Here is a 25258-nt window from a genome sequence, read left to right on the forward strand (position 1 = left end):
AAGATAACACTTTTTTTATTTGAGTGTAAAAACAATATACACTCATTGAAAAGAAACTGGAAAACAGAGCAAAAAAGTAGGGAGAAAAACAGAACTTACCATAATTTTCTATGTGAGAATTTCCCTGTGCCCTTAATTATTCTTTGAAAGCTCCATTTATCGTGGCTGGATAATATTTCATTATTAAAACTCTCCTGGTCTAGAATATTTCTTTGAGGTAATTCTTTGGTAACTAATTGTGAACTGTTCAGGTTTTCTTCTTTTTTTTAATGTTTTTTGTGAAATATAACATATATATATATATGAAAAATAAAAGATATAAAAGAAAAAACAATAATTTTCGAAGTACACTCTAACAGGCAGCTACAGAACAAATTTAATAGCTTGGTATGGGTTACCATTCTATAGTTTCAGGTTCTTCCTTCTAGCTACTCCAAAACACTGGAGGCTAAAAGAAATATCAGTATAATGATTCAGCAGTCATACTCATTGTTAAAGCCTATCTTTTCTGTTATAACTCCTCCTTCTCCTTTGATCTTTTTCTCAGTCTATAAGGATCTTTGGGCTATGCCCTTTCTTTTTCATGTTGAAAAGGGGTGTCAATATAGGATAAGGGGATGGAATTAGTTGATGTTCTTGGAGAGGCTGTATCCTCTGAGTTTCAGGGCTTATCTAGCCTAGGAACCCTCCGGAGGTAATGGGTTTCAGGAAAGTAAACTTAGTGCATGAAACTTTTTATAGAGTCTCAGTTAGAGTGCTAGATGTTCTTTAGGGTTAACAGGCATGATGTGGGTTGGGATTTGGTAAACCATGGTAATTAGCAGTATCTAGCTGAAGCTTGCATAAGACTAGCCTCTGAAATAACTCTCGGCTCTATTTGAACTCTCTTAGCCACTGCTATCTTGTTTCATTACATTTCTTTCCCCCTTTTTGATCAGGAAGCATTGTCAACCCCACGGTGCCAGGGCCAGACTTATCCCTGGGAGTCAAGTCCCACATTGCAGGGAGACTTTCACCCATGGATGCCACGTCCTATGTAGGAGGGAAGGTAATGATTTTACTTGCAGAGTTGGGCTTAGAGAGAGAGAGAGAGAGAGAGAGAGAGAGAGAGAGAGAGAGAGAGAGACCACATCTAAGCAACTAAAGAGGTTTCTTGGAAGTAACTCTTAGGCAGAATTATAGGTAGTCTTAGCTTCTCAGCTACAGAAATAAGTTTCATAAGGACAAGCCTCAAAATGAAGGGCTTGGCCTATTTTCTTGGGAATTTCTAATGTTTTAGAGAACACCAGGGGTTTCCCAGATGGGAAAGTTTAATAGTTTCATGTCTTTCTCCAGTCCCTCAAGGGATTCTACCCATACTTCTTCCCCCACTCCAGCCTCTCAAGGTATGCTGCCAATACTATTTAATTATCAGCCCACCATAGTCTGGCGTGTCTCTAGGTATTATACTAAGCTATACAGAATTAAAGGCCTCGTTCCCATTCTAGGTTCCATGTGTTTCAGTTGTTTAGATGAGCAATCCAGACAGGTTAATTTAGATTGTGTGTTACAAGGTATTCTACCAATACTTTCTAATTATCAGTCCACCATAGTCTGGCATGTCTATGGGTATTACACTGAGCTATACAGAATTATAAGGCCTTGTTCCTGTTCTGGGTTCCATGTGTTTCAACTGTTTAAATGAGCTATCCAGACAGGTTAATTTAGAGTGTGTGTTACAGAAAATTTAGGTTCTAGACACAGTAAACCTCTTGGCCTTTGCTCTCATACAGTAGATGAATCTCTATAGTACATACACTATCATCTTTTGCCCTATGCTCTGATTTACCTTAGTCCCAACCAGATCAGCTTCATTTTTATCTCTAATTGAAGGCTGATCTCCTTTTTTTCACTTTAACTTTTATCGTATGTAGCAATGCTGACTTTCAGAGCTGCAGAACTCCACTGCTGAATCTTAGGTGTCACAGAGGTGCGCAAAGTTCCAGGGAAATACCAGCTGATACACATATAGCTCAGTGTCTCAGAATCTAGAAATATGCTTACAATTTGGACTAAGTATGGCTATTATAAGAGCTTACAATCGAGGTTCCAACTTTCTTATATGTATTTTCTGAAAGAGGCTATAGCATATTTGTTCTTTCATTTCTGGCTTATCTTGCACAACACATTGTCCCCAAGGCTCATTCAGTTCGTTGCGTGCCTCATGACATTGTGCCTTTTTGTAGCTGCACAGTATTCCATCGTATATATGAACCTTTCGGCTTCTCAGTCATTGTACCCTTCAACCCCCATCCCCATCCATTGGGCAACATGGACAAAGTCCAAAATAAACAAACTATGTCTTACAGTGCCTTCAGGTGGTTGTACAATCAGCAGCTTTCACAATTTTAGACAATTTTCATTGGTCCAAAGAGACAAAGAACTGATAAACAGAGCCTCATCAAACATCAAATCCGAACTTCCCCTAATCTCTTGTGCCTTTCTCCAAACGTTTACCCCCGGTATTACTTTGGTAGTGGTAATGTCTTCCTATTAACTTTTGGCCATAGCATGCAATATTAGTTTTCCCCCTATATCCCTCTATTATTCACTCTTTGTACAAGATCAAACTTTTGAAGTGGTTCATGCAAAAACGTAATTGTTGATCAGTGAGATACATGGCACTATACATCCCCTTTCAATCACATTCCCCTTCAATATGGTAGTGTTATTTATAACAATAATTAACTACCATCATTTCAATCTGCTTCCTTACATTTAAGTTCAGCCTCATTGGGTAACCTTTCACCTTACTCTAGCATCTGTGTACCTCTAGGTCCCTATAGTCTACAGTGTAAATCTTTCAAATTATCTTTACCAGAGCCATAATAGCTAAACTATAGTATCTGCCCATTTGCATCTGACGTATTTCACTCTAGTTTCATCCACGTTGTCATATACTTCAGGACCTTATTTCATCTTATTGCTGCATAATATTCCATCATGTATATACTGCATTTTGTTTATCCACTCATCTGTTGATGGGCACTTGGGTTGTTTCAATTTTTTTGGCAGTTGTGAAAAGTGGCACTATGGCATTGGTGTGCAAATGTCTGTTCATGCCAATGCTTTCAGCTCTTCTGGGTAAAAATACTCAGTAGTAGTAGTATTGCTGGGTCATAGGGCAACTTAATATTTAGTTTTCTGAGGAATCACCAAACTGTCTTCCACAGTGACTATACATTCCCACCAACAGTGAATAAGTGTTCCATTTTCTCCACATCCTCTCCAACATTTGTAGTTCTCTGTTTGTTTAATAGCAGCCACACCTATAACAATATAGGTGTGAGGTGATATCTCATTGTAGTCTTAATTTGCATTTCTCTTATAACTAATGGAGATGAACATCTCTTCAAACGCTTTTTAGCCATTTGTATTTGCTCTTTGGAAAATGTCTACTCATGTCCTTTGCCCGTTTTATAATTGAGTTGTTTGTTCTTTCATTGTTGAGACATATAATTTCTTTAGGTACACAGGGTATCAAGCTTTTATCCAATGTGTGGTTTCCAAACATTTTCTCCCATTGAGTTGGCTGCCTCTTCACCTTTTAGGCAATGTCTTTTGAAGCTTTTGATTTTAAGGAGTTCCCGTTTATCATTTATTTTTTCTTTCATTGCTTGTGCTTTGGGTATAAAGTTTAAGAAGCTACCTCATATTGCTATGTCTTGAAGATGTTTCCCTATATTTTCTGCTAGGAATTTTATAGTACTGGCTCTTTTATTTACATCTTTAATCCATTTTGAATTAATTTTTGTGTAGGGTATAACGTAGGCATCCACTTTCATTCTTTTAGCGATTGATATCCGGTTCTCTCATGCCCATTTATTAAAAAGACTATTCTTTCTCAGTTCAATGGATTTGGGGGTCTTGTTGAAGATCAGTTGATAATGGATTGGGTGGTCGCTCTCTGTTCGCTTCATTTAAATCCATTGGTCAATACTCCTATCTCTGTGCCAGTACCATGCTGTTTTGACCATTGTGGTTTTATAGTAAGGTTTAAAGTCAGGAAATGTTAGTCCTCCCACTTCACTCCTCTTTTTTAGGACATCTTTAATTATCCAAAGTTTCTTTCCCTTCCAAATAAATTTGATAACAAGCTTTCCCAAATCTTCAAATTAAGTTGTTGGAATTTTGATTGGTATTGCATTGAATCTGTTGATCAGTTTGGGTAGAATTGACATCTTAATGACAGTCAACCTTCCTATCCACGAGCATGGAATGTCTTTCCATATATTTAGATCTTCTTTGATTTCTTTTGGCAATGCTTTTTTTCAATTTTCTGTGTACAAGTTCTTGACATACTTAGTTAAGATTATTCCTAGATACTTGATTCTTTTGGGTGCTATTTTGAATGGAATTTTTTTCTTAATTGTCCCCTCAATTAGATCATTACTTCTGTATAGAAACATTACTGATTTTTGTACATTATTCTTGAATCCCAGCACTTTGCTGAATTTGTTTATTAGCTTAAGTAGTTTTGTTGTAGATTTCTCAGGGTTTTCCAAGTATAAGATCATGTCATTGCAAATAATGAACGTGTTACTTCTTCCTTTCCTATTTGGATGCCTTTATTCTTTCTCTTGCCTGATCATTCTAGTTAGGACATCTAGTACTATGTTGAATAATAATGGTGACAATGGGCATCCTTGTCTCATTCCCAATCTTAAGGGAAAATGCTTTCAATCTCTGTTACCATTAAGTCTGATGCTGGTTCTAAGTTTTTCATATATGCCCTTTAGGTTATTGAGGAAGTTTCCTTTGATTCCTATCTTTTGAAGTATTTTTATCATAAAAGGATGATAAATTTTATTGATCTATTTCAGCATCAATCAATATGATCATGTGATTTTCCCTTTTGATTTGTTAATGTGCTATATTACGTTGATTGTTTTTCTTATATTGAACTACCCTTGCATTCCTTGTATAAACCCCACTTGCTATAATGTATAATTCTTTTAATCTGTCATTGGGTTCAATTTTTTTATAGTAATTTGTTGAGAATTTTTGCATCTATGTTCATTAGGAAGATTGGTCTGTTGCTTTCCTTTCTTGTAGCATCTTTATCCAGTTTTGGTATTAGATTGATGTTAGCATCATAGAATGAGTTAGATAGCATTCCTTCTTCAATTTTTTGGAAGAGTTTGAGCAGGATTGGTGTTAGTTCTTTTTGGAATATCTGATAAAATTCACCTGTGAAGCTGTCTGGTCCTGGGCTTCTCTTTGTAAGGAGTTCTTTGATGACTGATTTTTACTTGTCATTGGTTTATTAAGATCTTCTATTTCTTTCAGGTCAGTGTAGGTACTTCATGTGTTTGTAGGAGTTTGTTCATTTCATCTAAGTTGTCTAGTTTGTTGGCATGTAGCTGTTCTTTACTCTCATGATTTTTTAAATTTCTTCAGGATTCATGGTAACAACCTCCTCTCCTTTCTGATTTTGTTTATTTGAGTCCTCTCTTTTTTTACCTGTATCAGCCTAGCTAGGAGTCCATCGATTTTATTGATTTTCTCAAAGAACCAAATTTGGTTTTTTGATTCTGTCTATTGAATTTTTGTTCTCCAGTTCCTTTATATCTGCTTTAATCTTTGTTATTTCGCTTTGTCTATCTGCTTTGAGGTTAGTCTGCTGTTCTTTCTCTAATTTCTCAGGTGGGCAGTTAAGTCTTCAAGCTTTGCTCATTCTTGTTTTGTAATATAGGTGTTTAGGGTAATACATGTCCCTCTTAGCACTGCCCTTGCAGTATCACATAAGTTCTGATATGTTGTATTCTCATTATCATTTATCTACAGATATTTACTGATTTTTCTTGCAACTTCTTCTGTGACCCATTGATTAATTAAGAATGTGTTGCTTAATCTTCATTTATTTGTGAAAGTTCTGGTTCTTTGGTGATTATTAATTTCCAGCTTCATTTTGTTGTGGTCAGAGAAAATGCTTTGGATAACTTCAATCTTATTAAATTTATGAAGACCTGTTTTGTGTCCCAGCATATGATCTATCTTGGAGAACATTCCAAAGCATTAGAGAAGAATGAATATCCTGGTGTTTTCAAGTATAATATATATATATATATATTGGGTATTATGTATATATTAATTTGATAAATTAATTTGACAGATATAGTAAATAATTTGATAAATAAATTATTTCCTTTTTGAACCTCTTTCTAGTTGTTCTATCTATGATGGAGAGTGGTATATTGAAGTCTCCCACTATTATTGTTGAAACGTGTATAGCTCCCTTCAGTTCTGCCAATGTTTGCCTCACATACTTTGGAGCTCCTTGATTCGGACTATAAGCATTTATGATTCTTATTTCTTCTTGTTGAAATGTCCCTTTTATTAATATATAATGTCCTTCTTTGTCTCTTGTGATGTCTTTACATTTTAAATCTATTTTATCTGACATTAGTATAGCTACTCTTGCTTTCTTTTGGTTACAACTTGCATAGAACACACTTTTTCCATCCTTTCATTTTCAATCTAATTGTTTCTTTGAGTCTAAGATGCATCTCTTGTAAACAGTATATAGATGGATTGTATTTTTAAAATCCATTCTGCCAATCTATAGCTTTTAAATTGGTGAGTTTAGTCTGTCAATTTTGAAAGTTATTATTGTGAAAGCAGTTCTTGAATCTACCATCTTATCCTGTAGTTTTTATTTGTCACATCTATATATTCTTTTCCCTCTCTCTCTTTTTATCCTTTAAATTACCCTTTCTACTATTCTTCAATTCTGTGCTCTCCTCAAGACCTCCCTCTCCTATCTTTTATCCACAGCAGACATGACTCCCTTTAGTATTTCTTATAGGGCAAATCTCTTGTTGACTTGTTCTCTCAGTCTCTGATGATTTTTATCTCTCCCTCAATTTTGGAGGACAATTTGGCTGGATACAGAATTCTTGGCTGGAAGCCTTTCTTGCTCCTAGCACTATCTTCTTGCCTCCATGATGCCTTTTGAGTAGTCCAAACTCAGTTTAATGTGGTTTCCCTTGTATATACTAGATCACTTTCCTTGTGCTGCTTTCAGGACTTTCTGCTTCTCTTTAGCATTTGACAGTTTGTTTAGTATGTATCTTGCAGTAGGCCTATTTGGATTTATTCTATTTGGGGTTTGTTGGGCATCTTTGATTTGCATATTTATGTCTTTTATACGAGTTGGAAAATTTTTTCCAATTATATCTTCAACTAACCTTACCAGCCCTTACTCTTCTCTTTCCTTTCTGGGACATCAGTGAATCATATTTGTGCACCTTTTGTTGTTCATCACTTCCCTGAGTTCCAGTTCAATATTTTCCATCTTTCTTGCAATTTGTTCTCAAGTTCAATTGTTATGTCTTCTAGCTCACTTATTCTTCCTTCCACTTCTTTGAATCTGCTATTATCTGTCTCTAGATAATAGCAGATTGTGCCCAGCCAGTTGCCTCAGTTAGAGAGAGGTGGGCCTGAGGAAAGGAGGTAGCTCAACAGTGCCATTTGCTCGGAAGAAGCAGTAAGTGCAGTCTGGCATGCTCCCTATGGAGCCTGGTTTTTTAATCATTTTATTTCATTTTTACTTCTTTTTTTTCTTTCATTTCTGTATGTACCAGTCTGAGTTCATTCCCAATATAACTTGGGCTGTCTCCTTCTGGCTTTGAGGCTGCCTATTGCTGAGTTTTTGTTTGTTTGTTTGGTTTTTGGGGGGGGGCGCATGAGCTGGGAGTCAAGCCTGGGTCTCCTGTGTGGTGGGCAGGTATTCTGTCACTGAACTACCCATGCAAGCCTGCCTAGCTTTTAGTAGACCTTTACATAGAATTGCATCCTCTACATGAGATCTGGGCCTTGGTTTTGTGGGAAATTTCTAATTTGGCCTACCTTTTATTTCTGTGCGATCTGCTGTTTTTTCTGTTTACCCTTTTGAATTTTTCTTTATGCTCTTCTAGTGTCTTCTCGATGTTTTTTATTTCTTTATAAATATCCTTGAGTAGTTGTTCCATATTCTGTGTCCCCTCCAGTGTTTTGATTTGGTCATTTAGCTGGGCCATTTCTGCCTGAATCTTCAGGTGCTTTGTGATTTTCTCTCTCTCTTTTTTTTTTCAGGGCATTTGATTATATTAATACAGTTATTTTGCAAGTTGGTTTCCCTCATTTGTCTAAAGTTTTTATTTAAAGTGCATTGAAGGTCCCTTTTTGCACTTGGTTTGTCAGTAATTTCCCACAAAACCAAGGCCCAGATCTCGTGTAGAGGATGCAATTCTATGTAAAGGTCTACTAAAAGCTAGGCAGGCTTGCATGGGTAGTTCAGTGACAGAATACCTGCCCACCACACAGGAGACCCAGGCTTGACTCCCAGCTCATGCGCCCCCCCCCAAAAAACCAAACAAACAAACAAAAACTCAGCAATAGGCAGCCTCAAAGCCAGAAGGAGACAGCCCAAGTTATATTGGGAATGAACTCAGACTGGTACATACAGAAATGAAAGAAAAAAAAGAAGTAAAAATGAAATAAAATGATTAAAAAACCAGGCTCCATAGGGAGCATGCCAGACTGCACTTACTGCTTCTTCCGAGCAAATGGCACTGTTGAGCTACCTCCTTTCCTCAGGCCCACCTCTCTCTAACTGAGGCAACTGGCTGGGCACAATGGTGTGGGCAAGGGACAGGGCACCTGATCACAATGCCTGGCAGGACAGCTGACCGCAGCACCCAGTGCCCAGTGAATCTGCCACCCACAGCTTCTAGTTAGACAGCCACTTGTGGTGCCCAGTAGGGCAAATGATCCCAGCACCCGGAGGGCACACCCCTCACAGTAGGTGATGAGGCACACCCCTGGGCTCCCCACGGGTACTACCAGCTATGGAGCTGCACAGGGAGGTCTTCTCAGCTCGCTTCTGGAGCAGAGGTGCAGAGAGACATCTGCTCCCCCAGATCCACACTCTCCTGTATGCCACAGCCCACCCCTAGTGGGACTATGGCCAAACAGACCCACCCTGATCTCCCATCACAATCCTTCCACCTCTCTCTACCAGGACCCCCCTATGAAATGCTGAAGATCCTCTTCAATCACTAAGCCCTTGGGACCACAGTTCTGGTCAACTTTTCCATCCCCTCTTTTTGCTCCATGAAGCAGGGTGAACCCAGACTACCCCATTCTGCCATCTTCCCAGAAGTCTTGAAGTCATTCTTAATGTTTCATGTCCTGACACTACAAGACATTTCTTATTTGCAAACATGGAACTTCATCTAATACCATAGAGACTGTTCCATATCAAGACATAAAGAACATTCATATTTACTGTTATGTCTGTGAAATATTAGGTGGAGGTTTGGAGGTGTGGTGGGGAGGACAGTAAAAATTCACCCTCATTGGTCACTCGGGTTACTTTAGTGGGAAAGATTGAGAAGACAGCAGCGAGAGCTGGGATCAGGAAACATTTGGTTTATTGAACAAACCACTCCCACTTTTCCAAATTAGCATATTCATGTGACAGTGAAAACCTGGACATGGGTAGGAAGAAGTGGAGGAGAGAAGGTGTGAGAGGAGCATTCTCTGGGCACTGGACCTAGGACCTGGGGCAGACAGCAGGTCTGGGGCAAAAGGCAGAAGTCAGCTAGTAGCCATGTCCTGTTTTGTTAACAATAATCAATAGTTTTGTCTTTTTTTTTTTTTTTAACATGGGCAGGCACCGGGAATTGAACCCGGGTCCTCTGGCATGGCAGGAGAGCATTCTTGCCTGCTGAGCCACCGTAGCCCACCCAATGGTTTTGTCTTTATGGATGTCAGTGTGAGCTCTTGGGTGCTTACTGTGCGGTAGAATACAGGCAAAGTCCAAAGCTGGAAAAGAGAAAAAATTAAACTCTAATGGTAATCTTAGACATGAGAATAGTGCTAATTGCTTTTCGATAATCATGTAATTTAAAATTTTACAAAATAATGTCTGAAGGTTAAGAGTATGTTTCTCATCATTTTCATAATAAAAACTTTTTCCTGAGCAATCCAGAGGTAGAGACAGTTAATGAAATAAAATTCTATTTTTAATGAGCAGTAAGATTTGTCTAAATGTTTTCATAACTATTTCCATTCCCTGGAAGTCCTTAATCATAACGAGTTATTTTTTCAATAATTTTGTGTCTGTGGTTTGTGCTATTAATCCACAATAGAAGTCTCTGTGACTGAAAAAAATCTCTATAATTGAAATGCGGACAACTTCAATGGGAAGCCACTAGTTCTAATCGCATTAGGAAAATAAAGTGGTTTTATAAACTTTAGGTTCATATCAAGCAAGGTAAGGATAGTGTTGATAGAAAGGCTCAGTGCTATGTTCAGGCAATGCCATTGGATGTGGAGGCTATATTTGGATTTTATCGTCCATATTTTAAGCCATTTTCTTGACTGAATTCATAAAATTAAGAGTATCTTACAATTTTTTATAGCTTGTCCAATATATATTATATATTTATTTTTGGCATTTTAAGACCTTTAACTTAAATTGTTTAAATGTGTAATATGATTCAAAACTCAAGAGGTACAAAAAAATGTCAGATGAAGGTTTCCCTTCCACTCCTGTCTCCCAGGCATTCCTTTCTCCTCCCCAGAAGCAATTAATTTTACCAGATTATTTTGTATCATGCCAGGACTATTCTTACGCATTTACAAGCTTGGAATACATATATATAGGGATGTTCCATTCTTTTTTACTCAAATAGTAGTATGCAATATACACTCGCTTTTTTTTTAATAACACACCATAGAAATTGTTTATGTGAGAACCTGGAAAGTGTTCATAGAGATGCTATGACCGCAAAGTATTCCATATTGTGGATGTATTATACTTTATTTAACCATTGAATATGGGTATTTAAGATGAATATTTAAGATGTTCCCAATATCAGGCAATTTCAAAAATGATGCAATGAAATATCTTGCCTATACATTATTTCTCACATATGCTGGTATAGCTTAAAGACAACTTCTTGAGTGTAGGTTATTAGAGCATATATATATTTTATTTTTAAATATATTTGTCAAGTATTTAGTCATTTTATTGTGCAAGTATGGATACAACAGAAGGGGAAGAAAGCATTCTTCTACAAAAGCCTAGGGACTCGGTCTGTGAAAAATCCTGGGACATCCTGACAATAGAGTATATTCTGTCTTTCTGATATATATTGATATCCAGGATGCACTCAATTCAGCTCTCATGGAAAGAGTTTCTTTCATGTTTCTACTTTTCTGTTTTCAAGACCAGTGACAGGTGTTTGGGTTTTGTAGGAGCTGATGACCATTTTCCAACTATTGCACTGGAACGGAAGCCTAAAAGCTCTTCGTGAAACAAAGTGTTCCCGACAGGTGAGATTTTCCAATTAAGAACAGGTTTGTGTGGTGTGGACTAAGCAGTTATCTTATCTTCCTAGTCTCCTTTATTCATATTTTTTCCTGTTTCAATTTGGCATCTTATTTATTAAGAGCGGACGATACCATGAAGAAATATTTACAACCGCCCAGTCGAGTCAGGGACCAACCTTATACACACACATAAAGAACAATCCTGGCTGGGCACAGGACTGATTCTGATACCTGTTTTGAACAGAAGAATGGAGGGACCATGAAAACAGACTTAATTTCTAAGTCCAGAGCAGAACCTACTCTATGCATCTGGCCTGTCTACTTGCATGGAACTTGTACCCTCTTATACCTTAACTGAAGAAAGGTAAAGTTTTAGGAAAAGGATTTTTCCCACCTCCACTGAAAGTTCCCAAGGGCAGCAGAAGTTATTATAAACGTGGACAAGCTGGCATTCAATCACTCCAATTTTTTGGTTTGGAAGTTTCTTCTTTATTTTTAGGAAATGGGGCCTACTATTTCTTTATTATCTGTGACAAGCATCATTATTGTTCCCTAATGTCAAAGGCAAAACTCCCTCCTGTGTATCTAACAGTTTTCACCTGGTCCTCCAAATTTTATCCTTCCTTTCTCCACCTTTAGAATTTAAAAGATAGCAGTTTATAGTTGAGAATTTCCTAACAGTCATCTGTATGAGAAACAAATCCTCTACTGGTCAGCAATTCATATGTGGACGTAAGAGCTTTCACGTATTGTAGCCCCAGGAGTTTTTAGTTGCTCTTTGCTTAGAAAATCTGGTTTCAAAAATGTCAAAGACGGAAAAGAAATGAGTAGCTGATGATGACTTTGGGTATTTTTTTCTTTTCCTTTGATTTTATAAAAGGCCTTTGAAATATGTGAGTTGGTTATAAACACTTTTCCATGATTGTTTTTAATTTGTTAAGGTCATAAATAAATACCATATGTTCTTGAAAATAAAAATAAGCAAGGCATCTACTCCACACAATCTTCTTAAAGTGTATCCATCAAACATATATATAACATTACCACTTACTTCTCATGAGAACTGGCAGATAGTAACTCATTTTTAATTATTTGCAAAAGTAAGAGGCACTATACCATGAGAGTACAACTATTGTATCAATAATGATAATGCCTATATATTTTTAATACATTTTAAAAGTTCTTTCTGTAGTTACTATGAGCCATTTCCACTGTCATCTTCCTTGGGCTAAAGAAGCTGACCCTTCTGGTTTCTAAGTCTTGTCCTCAAGTCCCCTTCACTAAAACTTCCTGCTTACTAGACTTCTGCAATGGGTGTGATCCAAACCAATTCTGCCCAATTCTCTCAGTACAGCTATTTCCCTCACTCTATCTTGCCAGAGGAAATAATGCTGAGCAGAAGGGTTCAATAAATGAATGAAATAATATTTGTACTCATTGCAATAGGAATGTATTTCAAAGGAAGACTTGTGTTATCTAGCGAGGTCAGAGCTTTGCTTTGTGCACGTGATGAGTCATTCCTAGAGGCTGTGTTGAGTCAACCTGGAGTGGCTTGCTTTGCTGTACCAGCTTAGCCCTTCTTTTCCTTTTAGGGAGGATGCCAGGGGATTAGGCTTCAGTATGCAAACATCAGAGAGGTTTGGTTTTTGGATGGATGGGAGGGTTGAAGAAAAGGGAGGCATGGAAGGTCAGAGCATGGTGCCTTTGATGCTGTCTACTTACTCTCTGGACTTTGTCTCTTGGCTCCCAGGAAGTCATCTCCTACTATTCCCAGTATTCCCTAGATGAAAAGATGCGCAGCCACATGGCCCTGGACTGGATCATGAAGGAGCGGAACTCGCCAGGAATCCTCTCCCAAGAGCTGCGAGTGGCCCTGAGGGAGCTGGAGGAAGCCAGGAAAGCAGGACAAGAACTCCGGTTTTACAAAGAAAAGAAAGAAATCCTCAGCTTAGCCCTGACTCAGATCTACAGCGATCCCGACATTTCCACACCCAGTGATGATCAGCTGAGCCTCAGGGCCCTGTGTGGCTATCACTAGCTGAGGCCAGGTCCGGGGTGCCCCAAGGATGGCAGAGGCGGACACCAGCATTAGGAGGTTCATTGAAGAAGGTTCTTCTGAGGCTTTAGCCCCTGTAGCTACTACCTGAAGGCTGTATGAAAACTTCCCAGCCCTTCCCCTCACAGATTCTTAGATAGTAGGACTCTTACAAGGCCATCTAGTTCAACATTCCAGTCAATGTAGTTTTCCATCACACTCTCAGTAGCTCCATCTCAGACTGAAAGGCTTGTTAGAAAAGTATTTTCCAGGCCTGGATCCAACCTGCAGCTTGGTTGACATGTGCCTTGCTAGATTATATATGTTATCTTGAAGAATGGGCCAGTGCAGCATCCCCCAAAAGAACAGCAGCTAGGACTGGCGCATGCAGCAACTTAAAAAAGACTTTGAATGAAATGAATGATCCTGATTGTTTAAATATATATATTCCAGGGTCAGAGTCTCTTCCTAAGCTTAAGAGATAGCTTAAACTCTACTAGGTGTAATGCGAAACTCCAGTGGGGATTTTATCTGGACATCCCACTACCAAAGACCCTGAAAAGGAAATAGCATGAAAATACTAAAAAAATGTAATGTGGCTTAATAACTATTGTAGTAACAATTTTTAAAAACCATACTCTTCCAAAACAAATGTTAACTAGAAGAGAACCCTCACTTTTATACCTCAGGAAGAATTAATATGCCATTTATATGACTCCTGCAGTTAATCATGTTCATCCTTAATTTGCAAATAGATAACTTGAACTGATTTGTCTTCATTTCTGCCAGCACAGACACATATCTACAATGAAGAAAATTATAGGGGTTGTAAAATTTAAAACGTTTTGAAAAATCATAAGCATGTCACCAGGAGTGCTTGCATTTGATCAGTTTCTCAGAAGTCGGAAAAGGAATCTTTAGTTTTCTTTGCTGTGGTTGATCAAGAACATAAGCAACTGATAGCTAAAATATAGTGTTGTTATAAAATTAAAGTACTGGGATTCCTCTTTAAAGAAGGGATATGATATTCCCATCTCTATTTAAAAATGACTTTGGGCCAATCAACTAATTAGATCATCAAAAGCAAGCACACACTAATTTTTAGATAGTTCCTAGCATCAAATTCAAGAATGAAAGCAATGTCACTTTTAAATATTCATAGGTATTTCCACATCTATAACACAAAAAGGATTATCCTGCAGTTAGTCCAATGATTCAAATTAAACTTTTTTCTCAATTTTAAAAGTTGCCGTTTCTTGTTGTTTATGTTAGAAACATAGATTAAGCCTCTTGAAAGCCAAAATCATTACAATTACAGTAAGGTTTACAAAAATATGATATTTTAAAATCATATCTAAATATGTGGAAAGGTAATTCTCACTCCTTAAATTCTTATGAAAGCTACTATAAAAAAATGGATTTTAGAATTAGCCTTATAATAAAAAAAATTAACTTCACCTATTATAGTTCTCATCAGAGGAAAATTTAGCCACATATCCGCCCTCTAATATCTTGAAAATATAATAGTATATGAGATTAATTTTATTTTAAGATGTTTTTACAAAGATTACACTCCCACCCAGAGTGAGGCTGAACGCCCCCCTAAAAGGTAACTTATTCCTCTATATTCCCCAAAAGGAATTAAAGTTCATTTTTGTAAGTTGAATATACTTTAAAATTAAGGAAACTTTCTATTTAAAGTAAATTTTCTTTCATAAACTTAATACCCTTTACATTCTCATTTTGAAAAAGTCCTCCCCACGTTAAGTGTGATTAAGTTAGGGACGCCTTCCCCTTTTCTATAGCTTGTTCTCAATGACACACTGTCTTAAAGGGGACTTGAATGGAGGATTCTCTATTTAAATATACGGAGCTCTGGGTCCTAACCTTTTCTTGGTTATAAATCCTTTGAGACTCTGATAAAAACTATGATGGTTCTTCTTTCAGAAAATCAGACCTAAGCATGTACTGAAATTACAAAAATAGTTCTAGAGAGCAGCTGGGTTCCCCGAGCCTACCAGGGCTGTCCGTGGGGGTCCTGGGATCCCAGGTTAGCAGTTACTTTGGAGCACACGAACAGTCCCTTAAACTTACACAAGGGATCCAAATGAGACATAGCCTCAGGTAGTCTATTTCTATGAAAAAAAGCCATCACCTTTAAATACAGAACTGCATTGTATTTTTTTTTTCAGCTTTGTAAGCCCAAGATCTTTATTACCAGTTTCTCTTTAGACAAAGCTCTTATAAAAATTACAGACAAAAATCACACACCAATCACATATTCCCCTTAATAACAAAATACAAGTTCATTTAAAAAAATCAGCATTAGTGACTCAAAGAGCAGGGAAAGCTGTTTTTTTTGGCCTATCACAGAAATTCCTAAATCAATCAAAACGACACTGTCTTTGCTGCCATATGATTTTTGACCATGAGAAAAAGGACTTCAATGTTAACATGCTTATTTCAGAAAACTGGCGGTAAGTGACTCTGGAGGGACGTGGATTGAGCTGCAGCTGGAGGTGGAACCTGAGGAGCATCGCCCCAGCGAGGCCACAGGTCCTGAGGTTCTCGGCTCAGCGAGCCCCTCACGTCTTCAACAGCCAGACCTCGTTGTGACGCCTGAAGGGCTTCATGGGAGGGTCGTAGCCAGTGCAGAAGTACATGTCGTGCTGGCAGGTGGCCGTGCCCTCCAGGGCAGTGTGCAGCAGGGCGGCTTGAGCTGTGTAATCGGCTTCCTTGGCATAACCACCAAATTGCATGGAGTAGACAGTGATGCCTTCCCTCTCCTCGATCTTAATGCTTTCATCAGTGGGAACTGGAGGGTTGCTCTGAAACTGGTTTGGAATCCGGAACCAGACTTTTAATTTCTTCTGTAGGGAACCATCTTCACTGGGGAACACAGCAAAGGAAATAGGGACTGTCATCCCCATTCCAATTCCCTTGTCATTAGTACCTCCCACATACTTCATGACTTTGGGCATTGCTTCCCGCAGGGCCTCGTCCACAGGCTTATCTGTCACTTCTACTGTGGCAAACTTCCCACCTTCACAGGCCCTTTCTTCGTAGGAGACGTTTTCCTTGCCCCCTGTGCTCAGAACCTGCCAAGGCCACGTCTCTACACTTCCGAACAGCGAGTTCTTGATCATACCCAACATGATGTCACCGCAGCGTGCTCCTGACCGGAGTACGCAGCGCGGTGGGGGTGGCGCTACATTGTATTTTAATAAGAATTCATTCAAGTTTCACAAAATCAAAGCGTACCACATTATTATTAAAAACTAAAAAGTTTCAACTTGTCACTAAACTTGTGGGAACATATCAGAAATATTGCAAATTTAATAAAGTCATTGTTCCTCTAATGTTCAGAATTTGTCCATTTGTTCAAAAACTATAGTCCACTCATACTTTTTGCCATTAGATTCATTCATCCATCTCCAGAAAAGGAGAATAATCAAACCATAGATTTCAGGAATCTGAAACTCTGTGCCTATAGCAAGTAGACCTCAGGAAATCTGATCACTAGGACCACAGGGAAAAAAAGAGAAAAAAGAAACATAAATTTTAACAATTCCCTGTTTATTTAGGGAACATTTTTTGAAACCAAAAGCATTGTTGTAATTGACTTTGTCTCTAGCTGAGATGTTTTAAAGAATTCTGAATTTTGTCATGCCTTGGCTTCTTCCTTGCCAAATGGCCAAAGAAGCCAGAGTGAGGATATTTCCATTACCTTTGTCTGTGTTCACAGGTAAACACCATTCAGGATCTCTCTTATATTGTTGATACTTTAAAAAGTCTGTTCTGCCTTGCAGAAATGCAAAGATCAAGATTTCCTCTATGGTGAGCATGATGTTCAAGGGCTCATATTAAGATTGTTTTTAGCCAGGACTCGGGGAAAACCAAAATTCCTTTCTCTACCACAGTGGTTCTCAACTTTGGCTGCACATTAAAAACACCTGGAAATCTTTTTAAAAAATCCCATATGTCCAGACTCTACCCAGACCAATTAAATCAGACTCTATGAGAGGGGCCTAGATATCAGTATTTTTTTAACCCCCCCGGGTAATTCCAAAGTGCCACAAAGTTGAGAACCACTGCTCTATGGGGACAGTAACAGCTCAGAGGGCCATGGTCTAAGAAGTGGGAGCTGTTACTCCAGTTGGCCTTGGTCCCAAATTCGATGTTCAGTTTTTCTGACCCAAGTAGGAGAAAACCATTTTGCTTAGGGAAGAGGCTCTCCTGGAGTTCAGAACCATAGCATCCCCACACACCTCTCATGAGCAGGAGAACCAGTCCATCCCAGTGTCTCTCAGATATGACGCATGAACCATCTGCACCAGAATCACCTGGAGTAGTTGTTTAAAAATGCAAGTTCCTGGGCCACACTCCAGACCTGCTGGCCAAATCTCTAGACACAGGCCCAAGAATCTACAGTGGCTAACATTTTACCCAGTGTTTCTAATCACACTTCAACTTGAGAGCTTCTGACTTGAAGGTACCCTATGCATTCTTTACTGGGCGAGGGAGAAAACATTGAAAGGTGTAAAGGAGAGAGGGGAATGTAGCCTCTCTATCTGTCCTAGAAACTAGAGAGAGGTAGAAGGGGCAAAGAGTTGTAGCTGCCTTTTCCCTCCCAAAGCAGTAACTCCAATGCTTTTATCACTTTGGCCCCAATCTCTGGCATTACATTTAACCACTTTACCAGAAACCATGAAAATCTCTACCAATTAGTGAGTGATTCAAGTCACTTCTTTAAATCTGACTACACTCTTTTCTGCTCGGAACAAAGAAGATGGTGGGAAAGCGAAACAGTTTCTTCCAAAAAGCTGTTAATTCTCTATTGACTGTTCGTAAATCAAAGTCCCTGACTGCTATCTATTTACAAGCAGCTCCCAATTAAAGCCCCAATTGTATCCCACAAGTGCATTTGTAAGTCAATCAGTTGTTCAGCCCTGAGGATGCATTTTTCTAAAGGAGCAAGGCTATAAGTGGAGGTTAGAAATGGTAGTGAGTTTCCCAAACCAGATCAGACCACCTGAAACATTGATCTATAAGAACTAACACAGCTCTAGATTGTGAGGGGGAAGGTGGAGGTCAGAACCAAGGGCTACTGTGGGGTTAGGGCATAGTATAAACACCTCCTTGGGGCATATTTCTCACTTCCAGACTGGTTCTCTAGTCTGTCGGTTTATTTCCTCTTCCTCCCCAAGAGATCAGCTTGCCAGTGCCTCTACCTACTGCCATCACCTGTTGCTTCTTCTGATCTTGATCTCTCAACTTGTTGATTTACTGAAGAATGAGCGCCTTCTTCCTTTCTTTCCTACAAGGCCTTTTGAAAATATTTGAGTAGGTACCACTAGCAACAGAAACATTTGTGTGACCTAAAAATGGCAGCCACCAAGCTTTTCTGGAGAGACTATTTTCTCCAGGGCCTGTGGGGAAAGACAGAGCAGAACTGCCTTGGACTGGCTGGCCATGCCCCCTGTGCCATCCACCCACACCCTCAGGGTACCTGCTCCTCAAGTGCACTCCTTTTACACAATATGGCATGCTCCACCCTCATTACAGCCGCCCCCAGGCAAGCCAGTGATTCTGGGTAGTCAAACTCAAAAATATAAACTGGACTGTGTCTCCCCCTCAGGAACTATGAAACATGAAAGGAATGTGCCAGTCTGAGTTGGAGACTGTCATGGTCAGGTTCATATGTCAACATGGCCAAGTGGTGGTACCTGTTTGTCCGGTTGGGCAAGTGCTGGCCTGTCTGTTGCAATGAGGACATTTCACAGAATTAGATCATGATCACGTCAGCTGCATCTACAGCTGATTCCATTTGTAATCAGCCAAGGGGGATGTCTTCTTTAATGAGTGATGCTTAATCTAATCACAGGAAGCCTTTTAAGGAGGATTCAGAAGAGATAGGCTGTCTTCCTGCTTCTGCCGGTGAGCCTCTCCTGTGGAGTTCGTCCAGACCCTCCATCAGAATCATCAGCTTCACAGCCTGCCCTGCAGATTTTGGACTCTGCATTCCCACGGTTACATGAGACGCTTTTATAAATTTTATATTTGCGAGTGTTTCCTGTTGATTCTGTTTCTCTAGAGAACCCTAACTAATACAGAGACTGAATTTGGAACAATCGCTCATGAGAGAAGTGACCTATGAGGTTGAAGTGCTGAGGAGACAGGCCCATGAGTAACCAGTCTTAGGAAGAGAGGAAGCTGGTTGGCTGGAGAGAGCAGACGCAGAGAGAGAGGTAGAGACAGAAGAGAGCATGAGAGCACAAGGCCCACGATGGGATGGTGAGAGCAGCTGACCCATGCAACCTGCGGTAAAGAAAGCTCGCCTTACTAGTTTCAGCACAAAACCACATTGGCGATTATTCTGGACTTTTAATTCTAAAGTAAGACTGAAAATTCGGACATGAGGAGAACCCTCTCCAAGGGGGCAGAAATGCTGTTGAGTGCTAAACAAATACCAATCGATGGGTTAGTTTAACAACAGGAATTTAGTGACTCAAGTTGTCAGAGGTTAGAAGGGTTGATTCTTTCCAGTGTCTGTATCTTCTGGCTGGGCGGCGTTCTTGGGAGTTCTCTGGCTTTTCTACCACATGGTAATGGATGTGGTGGCCTCTTCTTCCTCTACCCGTTCCCGTGACTTCCTGCTTCCGGCTGTACCCTGTGGTTTAATCTCTTTCCATTTCCAATTTCCTTGACTATTGGGGACTTCAGCCGTAGTGCATGAAGGCACACCCTCATTCAGTTTGGACACACTTTAACTAATAACATCTTCAAAGGTCCTATTTACAAATGTGTTCACCCCCATAGGGCAAGGGGTTGAGACCTGAACATGTCTGAGGGCCCCTGAAGAGGCAACATTCATTTATATATAAGAGCTCCGTTGTATGGAGAAATCTAATCACTCGATATTACTCTATCGTCACACTTCATATCTCTTCAGTTCTGATGAATTGTCACTCTGTAAATAAGTCAGGAAACTTCCTATGGTTCATTTCTGGTGGACCCTGGCTATCATCATCAGTGGCTACTAATGCTTCTTAATAGAAAAGAAAAATCTCAACCACTGAAAACAGCTGTGGCAAAACTGGGCAGTTCCATAGCCTGGAAGGTTTATTAATTTCCATTTTTAAATGGAAATTAATTAATTAATAATATTTTTTAAAATTAATTAATAACATTTTAATTACAAATAATTAAAATTAATTTGTAAGGTTTGAGCAACTTACAAACCTTGAGTACGTCTCTACTCGGGTCCATAAGTCAGAGATGGTGGCCCATGAAAAACAAAACTATTCATTTCTAAATTGAGTTTCAGTTTGCTATGCATTTAGGAAAATGGGGAATTAAAAAGTTCAAAGAAGGACCTTAAAAATCATAAAATGATTTTTGGAAACAATTTATTCCAAGGTACTTCATTGTATAACTCCCAGATATTTCCATGTTTCCAGGTCTTGATTAGTTAAATAATATCTGGCGGTAAACAGGAAATATTTTGGTGTAATGAGTTCAGGTTTTCATATGGAAATTTTGAAAACACAAATGATCCAATGAAATTCCAGTTTGCCAGGAGAGGCAAAATGTTACCTCCAAACTGTAGTTAACCAAAACTAAAAAGTGGGAGATATTTTACCATCTCAGTTAATCTTTCCTTAGATGATCTGGGAATTTTATTTTATATTTGATTTTATTTTATCTTCTATTTTTGGGCTACTTAGATTTTTAAAAATGTTTCTTGGTCACAAAGCCATCAAAGCAAATAAACCAAAAAAATGGGGGAGGGAAATTTCAATTCTTTTAATGCTGAAACCTAGTTCCTCTTATTTTAAATGGTGATTCAAATAAATGTACTTATTAAAGATTGGGTTCAATAAAGTTGTGCATTAAATTAATATAAGTTTCCTCAGATTGTCTGTTATCCAATACATTCTTATTATCAATACATTTTGCATTATTTTGTTTATCTACATGGAATCCCAAGGAAAGCACTTCCTTGCCTGGTTTGCCAGTCGTTTGTGAAACACCAGTGTGGCTCAGCTTTCACTCCACTGAAAAGAGGTTTTGCCAGGCTGCATCTTGCCACATGAGCAACTTCATCCAGGCATTGCAGCTGTCACACACGTTGATGGTAGGATTTACAGAGTCTAAAATGAATGGCCTAAAAGAGGAAGCAAAACTATTCATTTCTAAATCAAGTTTCAGTTTGCTGTGCATTTAGAAAAGGAGAGAATGCAAGAGTTCAAAGAAGGAACTCAGTTAAGAGAAGGAAACCATAGCAAAGTTCGGAGAAAGTCCATGGAGAACTAATTATACCTATTCAAAACAGAAACTCTTGCTTCTGCCCCTGTAACTCTCTCTCCCTCTTATTTTTACTTTTAATGCATTTCCTCTCTGGATTCTATCTTCCATTTCCTTCCCTCTTTGTTGGTTATTTCCACATTCTATTCATTTTATTCAAATTATTCTTTATTCTCAATGACCCTATAAGCCATTTTGAGAATTAAAATTCTTCAAGAAGCAATCAAAGGGAATTTGACTTAGTGGTAATGAAAGCATTCTCATTTACATTTAAAACCAATAGAGCTACTCTCTTTCTTAATAGCAAAATGCTTCTTATAGCTCTTCTTATACCCTGTGTGTCTCTAGGAAATCTTTACAAAAATGGGGAAGCTAGAATGATAGTGTGTGTCTCCACACAATGCTGATTTCTGCACACTGAACCAGAAGTTTGGACCACCCGCATTCCCTGCATTTAGCTAAAAAACAGGGGCTTCTCTGCCAGTTCCCAGATGTATGTAAATTATGAGGAGCTCCACAGTGTAAGAGGAGGGAAGTTTCCGGAATCTAGACATATAATGAAAGATTAATATTTGGTTCCATTCAGCCAAATAATGAAGACAAGATTACTCAGAGACAAGAAGAATTTAAACTCAACAGGCAATTTACAGAAGAAGAAATTCCAATGTTTAATCTCACTACTTATCAAACAGCAATTAGATATTTTCTTTCCACCCATCAGATTGGAAAAAAAAAAGTGTAATAACCACCATTGTTGAGTTTGTAAGGACATGGACACTTTCATACTGTATTGGTGAAAATGTAAAGTGATAAAATCTTTTTTGGAGTGAATTCTATTAAAATTTGATATGTTCTATCTCCTTAACCCAGCATTTTTCACTTGTAGGAATTCATCCTGCAGAAATACTTCTATAAGTGCTCAAAGATATGTGTAAAAGGATATTCTTTATTAATTATTCATAATAGTAAACACTGGGAAAAAGACAGTATTCATTAACAGGGAATTGATTAGATAGTTATATGATAAATCGCTGCATGTGCTGTTAATACCACAGCCACTAGCTTATGATGCTTTTTAACACTGGAAATGTGGCTAGTCCCAACTGAGATGTCATGTATATGCACTGGATTTTGAAAACTTGGTATTAACAAAAATGTAAACTATATCATTAATAATGTTTAAGTTGATTACATGTTGAAATGATAACATTCTGGATCTATTTGGTTTAATAAAATATATTATTAAAATTAATTTCATGTTTCTTCTTACCTTTTTAATGTGGCTCCTAGAATATATAAAATTACATATATGCCTTGCATTTGAACGTCACACTGTATTTACCTTGGACAGCACTGCTCTATGCAGTCATGAAATGAAATGAGGTAGATCTTTTTTGTATAAAAAGATTCAATACAGATCAAGTGAAAAGCAATTTTCAAAGCAATACGTAAATTGCACACTCATTTATTTATTTTCTAATTAAGCATATGTAAAAGAAATTTGGAGAGATATGCTCCACACATTGTTGGGGAGACAGGGATTGTGAATGAAGAGAGGAAACTTTTTCTAAATAGTTTAAGTCTTTTACACTGAAGTTCATGCACATCAGAAAATTTTTTAAATTAAACTTGAATATTGAAAACAGACTCAAGGGAGAAAAAAACAACAGTTTCAGAATTTCATATTGATTGATATCCAAACAAGCATTATGCTGCCTTGGCATCCATTAGCCATAGAAGTTTCTTTTGATGATCTATTACAAAATCATGCAAAACTTTTTCCTGAACGGAATGGTAAAATTTTCTTACCATTAGCCATATATGTTTACTTAAATAAAAGAAATGGAAAGAAACTACGGGTAGACAAAATATCTTGTCCTCACACTGGGCAGCAAATCAGATTCCAGTTGGTCAATAACTCAGTTCTCGCAATTACCTCTCAGGTGTTGATAACAAAATTTAAAATAGAGCACCACTTCAAGTCTCAAAGGTTCTCAAGCATCAAGAGGAAACCAGGGTTGAAAGTTGTTCAAACAGAAGATTCTCTTCACATTTTATGAAAGTAAATTTAGTGGGGGGAGGAGGGGCAAACATTAAATGATTTTTACCTCATTTTACTGCACAATAAAAATTAAAAATATTTATTTTTAAATCCTTAAAACATATTAAACCCTTAAACATGGGGTTCAATATTAGAAAAAAAGTGTTATATTTCAAAACTAGGCCTGTCATCTGACTAAGGATCTACTTAGACAAAATGCTTCATTTTCTGTTCTTCTGTTTCTCTACTTGTACTAATAAATTTTTACTCAACCAAATTAGGAAAAGTATAGAGACTGTTTAGAGATGCTTAGAGATAAGAGCCGATTATATAGAAGTGACTTATGCATTTGCAGAGTGATTAATGTTAACATCAGTGTTAAATGGAGTAATGTACAAAGAGTAAACAGAGAGTCTGTCACTCAGATGAACAAATAGAGATTATCAGCAACTTTAAACAAAGACGAAGCATATATATATTTCTTGTAGAAATTGTCCATATATAAATGTTACAATAAATCCCCCTCTCTCTGTATTTTTTGCCAAATGGACAATTCATTCTAATATATTCTAGCTCTTTGTTTGCCAAAAGTTTATTGTAAAATACTCAAGTCAGTCACAGTGTCTCACTCACAGCCCCTACGCTAGGTCTCCTTGCAATCAAAAAGAGGGAAATACACTAAAATATGCATATAACAACTTTAGATGAGCCTCTTTCTCTGAAGACAACTCTTCCTGTTAAAACTAGCTACAGCAGAAGGAAAAGTTGAAGTTCAAACATTAAACATCCCATTCAAACAATGCTAGAAATTTCTCTTTTCCTTTTTCTGTGCCTTCCTTCCATCAATCCATTTGTTTATGCCACTGAATATTTGCTATTCTTCGGTTCCCACCAAACCAGTATACTATTCTTTGGTATAATGTAACACAGATGTTCCATATTCAATAACAGCCCTTGTTCTCTCACTCTCTCTTTTACTCCCTCTCTCTCTATTCCCTCCTACTATCAAGGAAAGAGGGTGGAGCCTGAAGAATAAAGAAAAGGAACATGAAAGGAGAAAAGGCTCACATGGCGCCCATGTGCTGGTTACGTACTTATTTTCCTCGGTGGGGTTGGCAAATGATGTCTTGAACCAAAGTGCCATTAAACAAATGAGCTCCATCACCCTCGCGATAGATTCCTTGACAACTTCTACTCGGTATGGCCAAAGGGCCAAGGCCACAGCTGTGCTTCGTCACTGTCGGTGCCGAGGTACAGTTTGTAGCAGAGGTGAAATTTTAAATCTGTTAATACCAAGGAACAAAGACAACTGAGAATTCCCTCCCCTGCCTTCCTTCCTGCTGGTTTCCCCTGGTACAAAATAAGCTATGATACTTTGATTAATTAGACCTTGAGCATTAAACTAAACAAAACAAAACCAGTTTTCGGTATTCAGGAGAGTTATTCCAGTTTGCCCAAGTAATTAAAAGAGAACAATTCAGCATTATTATGCCTGAGGAGTTCAAACTGAGCAA

At 38.2% G+C, this 25258-nt stretch overlaps 1 protein-coding gene and 1 pseudogene across 1 annotated transcript in view; one reads left to right on the plus strand and one right to left on the minus strand.

Moving 5' to 3' along the window:
• LIX1 (limb and CNS expressed 1) overlaps positions 1-15115 on the plus strand; it is a 78249-nt gene extending 63134 nt beyond the window's left edge. Inside the window, exons 5-6 of the mRNA XM_077138702.1 lie at positions 11287-11364; positions 13112-15115. Coding sequence (XP_076994817.1) covers positions 11287-11364; positions 13112-13399 — 366 coding nt within the window. The 3' untranslated portion in view covers positions 13400-15115. The remainder of the gene's footprint in view (positions 1-11286; positions 11365-13111) is intronic.
• A 639-nt stretch (positions 15116-15754) lies between these two features.
• Positions 15755-16560, minus strand: LOC143665331 (heme-binding protein 1 pseudogene; annotated as a pseudogene).
• Between the last annotated feature and the right edge of the window lie 8698 nt (positions 16561-25258).

Source organism: Tamandua tetradactyla, chromosome 21, assembly GCF_023851605.1.
Source record: "Tamandua tetradactyla isolate mTamTet1 chromosome 21, mTamTet1.pri, whole genome shotgun sequence".
NCBI lineage: Eukaryota > Metazoa > Chordata > Mammalia > Pilosa > Myrmecophagidae > Tamandua > Tamandua tetradactyla.